At 44.7% G+C, this 11232-nt stretch overlaps 1 protein-coding gene across 1 annotated transcript in view; it reads right to left on the reverse strand.

The window, feature by feature from the left end:
- Positions 1–10538, reverse strand: part of LOC101763018 (histone-lysine N-methyltransferase ATXR3) — a 12068-nt gene extending 1530 nt beyond the window's left edge. Inside the window, exons 1-18 of the mRNA XM_004972652.4 lie at positions 10250–10538; positions 8118–10128; positions 7257–7313; positions 5769–6953; positions 5192–5562; positions 4564–5109; positions 4369–4469; positions 3484–4282; positions 3173–3376; positions 3000–3071; positions 2805–2915; positions 2593–2693; positions 1685–1784; positions 1440–1535; positions 1162–1329; positions 951–1076; positions 807–860; positions 455–702 (exon numbers count right to left, since the gene is read on the reverse strand). Of these exons, the coding sequence (XP_004972709.1) occupies positions 455–702; positions 807–860; positions 951–1076; positions 1162–1329; positions 1440–1535; positions 1685–1784; positions 2593–2693; positions 2805–2915; positions 3000–3071; positions 3173–3376; positions 3484–4282; positions 4369–4469; positions 4564–5109; positions 5192–5562; positions 5769–6953; positions 7257–7313; positions 8118–10008 (6230 nt within the window). The 5' untranslated portion in view covers positions 10009–10128; positions 10250–10538. The remainder of the gene's footprint in view (positions 1–454; positions 703–806; positions 861–950; positions 1077–1161; positions 1330–1439; positions 1536–1684; positions 1785–2592; positions 2694–2804; positions 2916–2999; positions 3072–3172; positions 3377–3483; positions 4283–4368; positions 4470–4563; positions 5110–5191; positions 5563–5768; positions 6954–7256; positions 7314–8117; positions 10129–10249) is intronic.
- Positions 10539–11232: the final 694 nt, after the last annotated feature.

An 11232-nucleotide genomic window follows, 5' to 3' on the forward strand; every position in this document is an offset into this window, starting at 1 on the left:
GGGGTTCATCATGAACCCCACCAGGCATTGATGCCAACCCCCCACGAAAATCCCCTGCCACTAACCTATACGCAAGTTCCGGCCCGGCATTAAGGACGTCCGGAAGCTGACAGGGTGCATGGCGGCCCCTCAACAGATTCATCTCCACGCTTGGAGAATGGAGCCTTTTTATTCTTCAAACTACTTAAATGGCAAGAAAAGTTCCAGTGGATAGAGGAGGCGGACAAGCCTCTGCTTACAGGTAAAGGATTTCCTATCAAAGCCCACGGATCATCAACAATGCCCAACCCCCAAATGAGGGACTTGCTGTTATACATCGCTGCTACTACTCATGTCGTAAGCATGGCAATAGAGTCAAAAGATCAGAACCAGGTCAAGTATACAAATGGGGGGTGTGGGGGGGGGGGGAGTCATATTGCGAATGCAAGGAACATTGATCAGGTTCTGAATTTACCATAGGAGAGAATTCCGGATTCCTCCCTCAATATCATCAGAATCCGATGGGTCATGAGCACGGATTTTGGCCTTGAGATCACTAAGTACCTCCTCTTCAACATGAGGTTCCATCGATTGAAGGAGCTCAGCAACTATTGAACAGTCCCCTTTCCAGATGGCAGATACTAGACTTTTCCCAGTCAACCTTACTAGAGGAGGAGGAGCATTCTTTGGCTCCCCAAATATGCATCTCATAACATATCTCACCTGAAGTTTTAGTAGAGAAGCCAATAAGGATACAGCCAATGATACAGTATGCATGGCAGTTAGTTATCACCGAACAAGCTCAAGATCAAACATAAAATATTCACCTTGTCAAGTGTATGCACTATTTGCTGTAATCTTGAATTTAATACTCCCTCTGCCTGAGAGTAGCAATAGAATTAGGTGAAACTAAGTCAAATCAGAAAGGGGAAAACAATTAGGAAGCCTGACCAAGCCATCAGATAATTTACCTGAACCTCAGCATCATTCTTCTCAGAATCCATGTTTATTTCTATAAGGAATTGGCGCTTCTCCTCCACATTGTGCTTCAAGATCTCATCAGGGAGTTTCTGTCTCTCTAGGTATATGAACCTCACCTTTTACAACAAAACTTGATATGAGGACCAAGCAAAATTGATTACAGTATCAGAACAGAAACTGAACAAAAAACATTCCAATTACCAGGTGAGCCGTGTAAGCAACAAGCCATCCAGGCAAACCAGCAAGCAAACAGGTACCAAGACCAGCTCTACCCAAGTCAATTAAGTCTTGTTGAGAGACAGAGTTTGCTTCACAAGCTTGTAGCAGTAGGCTATGCCGATCGAGCACACCATGGTACTCCATTAACACCTGATTTACAATGACATCAGTAGATGTGACGCTATCAAAATGATCAATGAGTATTGGCATTACAATCATTCCTTCCAAAACTATCCACCAGAATGCTTCCAAAAGTTTACCTTCTCAAAAGCTCCTTCTCCAGAAAAATTTAAATAGCTGCCCCGGCATACTTGACTTCCACAGAGGCAGATCGATGCTTCGTGTTCTTCTTTGCTCTAGCAAAATAAGTATGTAAACATAAGACACTGCAGTTTAAGACATACTCCGTATTTTTATAAAGGAACCATTCCTTCTTAATGCAATGACACACAGTTCTCCTGCGTGTTTGAGAAAAAAAATATAAAGGAACCAGAAATGTGCTCACCTCAGTTACAGAATTGTAATCAAATGTGATTTCCTCGCCTTCTGCAATTGGTCGAAGAGTGTAAACTCCAATCATGTATTTGCCATCCACAGCTGTCACTCTATTTTTTTTAGAAACATAAATCAATGAACATTAGTCTGAGAGAAAGAAAAAGAGGTCCAAACATTTCAGACATGTAAACATGCTAGCACATACATGTATTCAAATTATCAACGGTACGAGTATCAGTTTGATAAGCATAGAAATAACCAAGCAACAAGATACCGAACTTGTCAAAGCAACTTGATAAATTGAAACTCAGAATAGCACCGTGGTCCATCAAATAGAATGAAGTTGGATATGCGAGAACTGGGACATTATATTGCTCAATGCTCTAATTCCAGACCCATGAATGAAAAAATATTAAATATTATTATGGAATGCCAAGAATCCTGAAAAGAGTATGGAATAACCTAACAGCACGCAGCAGATTTCAACAAAAAGGATTTAGAGTAACAACAGAGCAACAGCATAGAACATATATGAAAAGAACATTTTAAGTGCAAATTTTGGAAGTGAAGTTGAATGCTAGATTTATCAACGTTGTTGACTTAACAGGCAATTATACCCAAAGATTTAGCCCTGGATAGGAGTGCTTGGAAAACAGCTATTCATGTGCCCAAACCCTGATTTGTGGCTCTTGTTGGGTTTCAACTCTAGCCTACCCCAACTTGCTTGGGACTGAAAGGCTATGTTGTTGTTGTTGTTGACTTAACAGGCACACTTGCATAGCCTTCGTCTCAACTTTTGCATTGTCATGCATATCAAAAGCAGAATAATCAAAGAATATTATATAACCACAGAAACAGGGAAACATGTAATATTCACAAGGTACAAAATCTGAAGCTTAAGAGTTAAGAGGAACTCACTTTGCTTCACAGTTCGGGTTGCAGGAGTGGCAGATCCTACTCGCGTAGTTGGCCTTGTGCATCGCATCAACAAAAACCAAGTCATATCCATCTCGGTCTCCCTTTCATCATGACAAAGGTAAAGGTTAATAAGATGGAAAACCATGAATTGGAATAATGTCAGTCACGGGATAGATTCGTAGATCTCATTATAATCAGAGGCTGAACATTACCTTTGGCCTTTCTAACATAATGTTGTAAAACTCTGGAGCTTGATCTTCACTGTTGTTTTGTATATGCTTGATACCATCTTGCTTTTCATACCATCTCCAAGAAGGATAAACCTGCAATGTTTACGAATTGCATTTCATGGCTATAATATTGCCCCTCATAAAGTGGAATGGATGAATATAAAAACTAAAACATACCTCCCCGAAGAACTCGACAACAAAGTCATCTTCACCAAATCCACCTTTTTTGTTGCAGACAACACCGAGACCCTGAAAAAGTGCAGCAAACACATCGAAAAGACTAGAGCATAAGTTAAGGCCTTAGGCAAGAAAATGACACTGAATTTATGGGTAAACAAATGAAGACGTACCTTTCGATAAGCAACACAGTTTTGATCAGGACGATTCCTCATGGCCTTTAGCATTCCCAAGCACATCTTCGAAGTTCGTCTGTCACCATGTTCCTCTGCAGACCTTTGGATTTCTTCAATGACAGGCCTGAGATTGTAGGTCATAGGAGTATTTCCCGAACCAGTGAAATGCCTAACTTGCTTATTCAAGGTGTTCAGAAGCAACTGCATTCAGAATATTTTGGGTATGTTAAGAGAGAGAGAGAGAGAGAGAGAGAGAGAGAGAGAGAGAGAGAGTGAAGGGGGAGGCACTATAATCTAGCGCCAATTACCTCCTCAATAAAGATATGCTTGTCAGTAGGTGACAACTCAAGATCAGCAGGCATAATGTCACACAGTAGATTGTGTGTGTATGGATCTATGCCATATACTTCTTGCTCAAGAATTTCATCTCCTGGTACTTTCCGAGGTTGATAATCCTTAACCTCTGGAAGCTCCAAGTTTTCAGTGCCATTCTTCTGTGAGAGCAACTTCTCAGAATAGTCATCAGGTAAAGCAACACTCATTTTTCGTCTTACTTCCTCCTCATCTGCTACAATAAGGTACTCCTCGATAACTTCATACTTCCTAGTAACCGGAGGAACAAGGCTGGCTTTTGTCATGCGGCCACCCAATATACGATCATCAGTCACAGGTTCACTAGGTTCAAGTAACTTTAGACCATTTCCCTTCAAATCCCATGCTCCGGAATTCACATCAATGTCACTCTCAGTATCAGAAAAAGTAGTTTCACTCTCAGTTTCATCACCTTCAGAGTAGCCATCATCATCATCAGATGTTTCACTACCAGAGTCGACATTCTTTTTCTTTAATTTGGATAGGCTTCTTTTGATTTCACGGTCAACAGCACGAGACGAATCTGCTCCCACAGCTACCGAATTTGCTCCCCTTGTTTTGTTTTGTTTCTTTTTGAGTTTTGTGTCAGACGAATACTGACTAATGTCCAGGCTGTCCTGGGCAGCTGCTCCATTTCTCTCAGAAATGTACCTTGGGTTCCCTAGTCTCTTGGCTAGCTGTATCAAGGAGACAACAATTTGCTTTATATCTCCTGAATCATTGCCATCTTTGTATCTGGGATAGGATAGGAAATGTTAGAAAATGCAACAATTTCATTACCTTATAGAAATCCTTAACTAGGTTAGACTAAGTCATTTTACCTCAATGCATCTTGGCACATAGAACGGATGTCATGCTTGATGGTATGAAAGCCATGGCGAGCATAATACCCATTTTTCAACCTGACTTCGATCTTGGCAACCTGTAAAATAAAACAGATATGGGTGTGAAGTATTAGTACATCTTATTAGACTGTCAGAAGACTCATTCAAATAGTTATAAAATGGTGATGGTACCTTTGGGATGAAAAATTCAAATCTGTTACTCTTCATGATTTCTCTCAGCCTGCTTATGATAAATTCTTCCATCTTCCTGTAGCCGCTCTCAGCCTGCCTCTGCATCAAACGCCTCATTTGTGCATCCCTTGACAAAACCGCAGAGGACTTTCTAGCATCAAGCAGTTTTGATCGTTTATAGAAACCTTGTCCAAATGAAAGATTAGCATTCTCTCTATTTGAAATATCAGCAAAATAACCATCAAGCTCATCAGAACGGTCCAGCTGATTAGTAAAGTTCTTTGCAACTTTTGATGGGTAGTTGTTCCCATCACCCATCTGCTTCATGGTTTTCATTTTCTGGTGTGACTCCTCAGGATTCAATGAGGTCCTGATCCATTTTATATGCTGAAATTTATTTTTCAGATCCCCTAGATGACTGCAACCTTGGATGTGCACATAAGATATGTGTGGAAGCTGCTCAAGTACTTTGCCAAGGGCATATGAGCTAAGATTCGAACACCCAGCTAAAATAAGAGTCCTAATATTTTGCTTCTCATAACCAGCCTGAAAGGAAGATAAATGATTTTGAATCCAAAGTTAAAAGATGACGAAAGTAATTTCTCAAACAGATGGGCAAGACACATACCATAATATCATAAAACACAGAATCAGTGCAAAGAGCGCCAACAGAAGACAGATCAATGAATCTACACATGTCCCTGTAATACTTAGCAGCAGCATTCCAGCTCCTACAGGTAGCTGCAGAAGAAATAAGTGACTTCACATCTGCCCTCATAAAATGGAAGATTCTTGCTAGCACCCGGCCATTTAGGAGACCCCAACTTCCATTTTCTGTGCTAGGATTCACAGAATCATCATCAACAGCAGCAGATCCGGCACATAACTCTTCAAAACAAAGATCCTCCTTCCGACTGGCAAGAATGTCATTGGACAAATGAATATCTTCATCACTCTGATCAGGCAGCAACTTTGCCCTTTTTGCAGACCCACCATCTTCTGCAATGCCCCAAAAGAAAAAAGAAATGTCATGGATGTCCACAAGAGATGTTCAGTGTTTAACTGGAAGGAATTAAATCAACATACGATAGTGGACACAAGATTTAAGGTTCAAGACTCCAAATGCATTAACATAAGCTGAAAGTCAAAATTGAAGTGCAGAAAGTAGTTAATAAGATATGTTGTCTAAGACATGACCACGGTACCTGGCAGGAAATTCCTAGATGCTGAATTGTGAGAAAAATATGCTTCAAATTCCTTTTTGGGCTGCTTTGCTGAAATCCATGGATCCAAGACCTCGTTGATAGCTAAAGTAAGTTCCCTGCTCTTGAAATATTTCATGACTAGTTCATGTAATTTACCACGTGTGTAACCCACAAACTGGGGGTGCAACTCATGGAAGCTACCTGATCCTTGATTCACACCAACATTATATTGATCTGACTGCATATGAGCAGCGGTAGAATTTGAACTTTGTGCCACACTAGGAACAGAGCAGAGAGATTTTAAATCCTTAAGAACAGGAAACCATGTGTTATCAATCTTACGGAATACACTGCTCCGTTCAACAATAGTTCCCTTCTTAACTAATTCTTGCAATTCGGAGTAAGAAAACGGACCATGCTCATGCCCAGTGCCATCAAGGTAGTACCAGTCACCCCGATTAACTGACAATTCATCAGCAGTACATACACGGTCCTTTGGAATGTTTGGAACAGACTTGGATTTGTGCAAACCTTGGGAATCATGGTCATGATGCTTCTTGAAATGCGATGAACCTTCATGGACAGAACTTCTCTCAGTCCCAATTGAATGGGAGCGTGAAGATCTAGACAGTGGCCGATCAGCTCCTCTGGGTTTTGTACGGGGTTCAACAGATGATTGGTCTTTAACAACACGAGAATTTATCCTAACCACTGGAAGCATCATCCCCTTCACTCCCCTAGGAGGTTGTCTGCTCTGACCTGGCCTCCCAGGCACAACACTTTTACAGGTGTCACTAACACTGTCAGTATCCTCTTCTGTCGATGAGAATGCCCACAATGGTAGGTCATGCTTTTTAGCACGTACAGCATAGTATAGCTCATCCTTGCAGTGCCAGCGAGGATCCTCACGGCTACCTTTTGGCATTTGACACAGAGGATAGCCTTCATTGAGAACAAGTTTTTTCCTGAATGGATTATCTTGGCTCAATTCATCATTTCTCTTCCAGTCACCACCTTTGCAAGACCATCTCCCAGAAAACCATTCGCTAGATTCAACATAATGGTGAAAGTTGTTCTTCTCCATAGAAACAAGGCCATAAGCGTCTGTTGGCCTGTTGTCTTGGAATTCTGAGCCCCTATTGATCCCATCATCTCCTTCATGATGTACTTGGAATCTTGTAAAATCTGACATTATAACACAAAAATCACATGTCAGCAATAAAAGAACAAAGGCGACCAAAGCACTATATCGTGAACTGGTAGTATCATTACAAAACTACAAGAAGAGAATAACGTCCGTAGTTTTTTGGGGAATGGTTTTCAATGTATTTGCACAAGAAAAACTAGGTTCAACAGCAACATGACCAGAGTCAGCATCTTAAAGTTGGACACCATCTAAAGTTAAGTTAAACATACAGCCATTTCCAGAAATTAGATGAGAAACGGTGCAGATCCTAAGGCCAGATTAAAATTAAACCGATACGGTACCTTCATGTCGACTCCATCTTTCCCAATCAGCAGGTTTAAAATCTGCACCTAAAAGCTCTGCAATTTCGAAATGGCAAAAGGCACCAGCATCAGTATAACCATGAGGTACTCCACGAATTTGGGAGCTGGGGAAGTAAAATACTGGTTGAGGTACAGTGCAAGTTGAGGTGAGACAAGGCAGCAGTGCAGGTCCAGAAAGGAACAATGCAATTTACTCAAATCAAATCCAAGAACAAAAAACAACAGAATTTCAATATGGCCAGGGGAAGTTCTGTATTTGCATTTAAACCCCCCTAAAAAGTGTGAATTGCACAATCAAAGTTACAAACCAACATATACACCAACATTTTTTAGTAAAGGGCAGATCAAAAATCTAGCTTCGAAACATGAATAGATCTGGTACAAGTATACAAAAATTCAAATATTCTGCTTCAGAAGGACAGTCGTGGAAATAGCCACTTTTATGGCCATCGGATCAAAAAAAAAGTTTCCCAGGGGTGCATATGCAAAACAGAAGAAGCAACTAAAATTATGAGAAAATCCAAGGTCAAGGCCATTAGATATTGTAACAGAAAACTGTATCCAAAACAAGACAAAGAATACAAGCTAGTAGGCCCAAACGGCCCAAACCTGGGTGAATGGACATCATAAAACATCTTTATCAGCTCAACATCTGACACGATGGGGGGAGGATGCCTCCGTGAAAAACCAAATACCCAAGAGCCCTAAAATATGATGCAACTCCAAAAGGAACCCCAAAGAAACAGAGAACCCCCAAGTCCAGCCCAGCCCACTGACGTCAGCAGAAATATTTGAATCATATGTTCAAATAGCAAAAAAAAAAGCTTTTCTTTTTTTTACCTCCAATGATCTCGAGCTCCTGGCCAGGTACCAAAATTGATCCATCCATCAGTGCTTCAACCCTATCATCAATATAGAAATCTTCACTATCTTCTGCAGAAGCTTCCTCCATTTGTTTTTCCTCAGCACCTGATGCCAAGTTAGAAGCTGCCTCAAGAGCTTCATCAAGCAAATTTCCTGGGGCTTCTGGTGGGCTAACCAGCTGTGTTGAAGCATCTGAATATAAAGAGGGGATGTCGGATGGGACCCGTGGTGAAGCTGCATTCTCAACAGTAACCCATCGATCGCTATCAGCATGTTTTATCAGATGATCAGAAAGGAGATATCCATCTTCCACCAGTTTCTTCAAGTCAACAAGCTTGGAAGGTCCTTGCTCAATACCGAAGTGGTCAAGGTAAAACCACCTACCCATATCACAAATTTGTTCCAAGGGTTCAGGTGCCGCACTAGTGTGAGGTGGGGTGTCACAGATATCCATGTCTTCTATCATATCTTCGGCAAGAACTCCATTTGGCTCTGGTTCTGGTGGTGGAGGCAAGGGAGGCGGTACGACCGGTGGCAGAGGTGGAGGTGGCGGTGGTGGAGGCGGTGGTGGAGGTGGTAGTGGGGGTGGGGGTGGCAGCTCAGTGTACTGAGCGCTCTCAATTGCCTTTTCTTTGGAGATTTTCTCCTCAGTCTTCCCATTGCTACCACTCTTGGTCTTTGAAGATTGCTTCACTGATTTGCTTTTGTGCTGTAGCTTTTCTGAGTTGCTGCCATTTCTGTTCTTCTTGATTGCTTCATGGTTGTCAGTAGCCCGAGAACGTTCAGAAGGAGATCTGTCATGACGAAATGGGCTACGGTCTCTGAAATCCTCATGCTGGGTCCTCCCACGAGGGGAATTATCAACACGACTTGGCGTGTTATCCCTGAAGTGGGGCTGACGAGCTCTATGTCGAGGTGAAATATATGGGCTGCGGTCTCTGCTATCATAGTGCCGAACACGCTCTCGATGTGGGGAGCGCTCCAAGCGGCTCGGGCTCCTGTCGTACCTGTCATGACGAAAGCGATCATGAGGAAAACGGCCCAAGATGCCCGGGCTCCTCTCGTGCCTATCATGCCGATCCCGTGCTGGCGGTGAGACCTCACGATTTCTTCCAGACAAATGTCTCCCAGCAGACGAACTCCTCCCTTCTCCCTTCCTGCGACTTTTTGAGCCTGATTGATCAGAGCCATCAGCTTGGTGCTTGTGATTAATGCTCTGAGGCTCTGCAGGCCGGCTCTTCCTCACACTGCCAGTGTTGCTGCTCTCTGGCTTAATTTCACCAGGCTCCTCATCAGAATCCCGCAATGAGCCTTTCTGGACAGATGAACTCGGCCTCCTGCCATTATCATCGCCCCTTTGGGACTTGCCATCCCGCCTTTTTTCTGGCGGTGCAATCTCCCCTGGCTCAGCCTCATCCTTGCTCGACTTCCTGGCGCTGTTCCCAGAAGACTTTTCCTTCCTCTGCCGCTCCGGCACCAACTCCCCCTTCTCGACCTCCCCGTTCCTCCTTGCCTTCTTCAACGGCACCGCTTGCTTGGTACTGACAATCTCCCCAGGTTCCACCTCTGCAGCAGCTGTCGAGGCTGCCAGCACCTTCCGCCACTTCTTCGGTGGCATGCTCCTCTCGGGCAACCCATTGGTGTCGGGCTCCCCATTGAGCAGCTCCCCCTCCTCCAGCTCGGCAGCTGACGCCGACTGCTGGCTTTTCCGGTGCTGTTGCTGGTGCTGGTGCTGGTGCTGGTGGCCGTGGCCCCTCTCCCCCTTGTCCGGCATCGCTTCTCCTCCTGCACCTCCTCTGCTCACGAGGGCGCCGGCACGGAAGCCCTCCACTGCGCGGACGGCGCACGCGACTCCCCCATCTCCCATGGAAAACCTAGGAGGCTGCCGGGGGCCGTCGTCCGCCACGCTGTGCCCCCACGGCGCGCTTCAGAACCCTAGCTCCCCGGGGCTCTCCACGCTCATATCCGTCGCCGGCACCGCAAAACCCTAATCACAGAGCAGCAGCATGTCAGCCGAGGTGCGAAATCAAGCAGCAGCAATGGGAGGGGAGCGAATTGCTGCGGGGGGACCGGGCCGGATCGAAGCGGGCCCGGATCGGGGCGCGTACCTGCGGGGAATTGACGCGCGGCGCCTCAGATCGGGAGATCCGCGGCGGCGAAGGCTCGGTCGCCGGCGGCGAGCTCCCCCTCCCCACGGACCCACGCGCGGCCCCGGAAGCTCCCGGGATTGCGGGGGCTCCACGCCCCCTCTCGCGCTCGCGCGTCGTCGCCTTCGCGGGCGCGGGCGCGCTCGCTATCGCCTGGGTTTGTGTGTGTTGGCTTTGGGGGCTAATGGCTCGTTTGTTCGTAAAGCCTCCTCCGCGGCTTCGCTCTTTATGTGGGAGGGGGGGAACGAAGACGGGGACGGAGTCTATCCCTCTCCCGCAGGAGGGGAGGTGTCATTTTATGGGCCCTTTTACGGGCCAACGATTTTCCGGATTGCACCGGTGGTTCCCGCCGTATTTGCAATGTGGTCCGTACTCTCCCTTAGTGTGTGCTTGTTTATGCTACCTAATCCTAGCCCAATTTCCAAATTGCCACTGCACTTCCTATGTGAGATACTGAGATGGGAATGTTTCTTTAAGGATCCAGTGGAATCTGGGATAAATAGCAGGACCAGTGGTGCATTTTACTCTACAATTTGCTTGAGTTCAGCGTATTTCTAAAAGGGCACGATACTTTTAGAAGATACACGAGTAAATGTGGTATGATCTGTATGGCTCACGAGGGCGCACCTAGCATGATTTGTTGCCGGTCAATTTGGCAGTTTTTTTACGAGCGCATTAAGATTTAGAGGTAGGAATTGATTGCGGCGTTACCGCGTTACCGCTTCATAAGGCAACAATTAGGTGGCTAATTTGTTGTGAGTAGATTCGGCAGTTTCTTGGCTCAAGGCATGATAAGGTTGGAAATCACGAAAACCAGTGGTCATGTTCATCGGTGCTAGCTGATACCGATGCTTTTCTTCAAAAACAGGGACAAATCACTATTACATATTATTTATATATGGGGCTGACAACAGTGTCCAATAAAACTAAATTGACACAAGTGA

Source organism: Setaria italica, chromosome VI (assembly GCF_000263155.2).
Source record: "Setaria italica strain Yugu1 chromosome VI, Setaria_italica_v2.0, whole genome shotgun sequence".
Lineage (NCBI taxonomy): Eukaryota > Viridiplantae > Streptophyta > Magnoliopsida > Poales > Poaceae > Setaria > Setaria italica.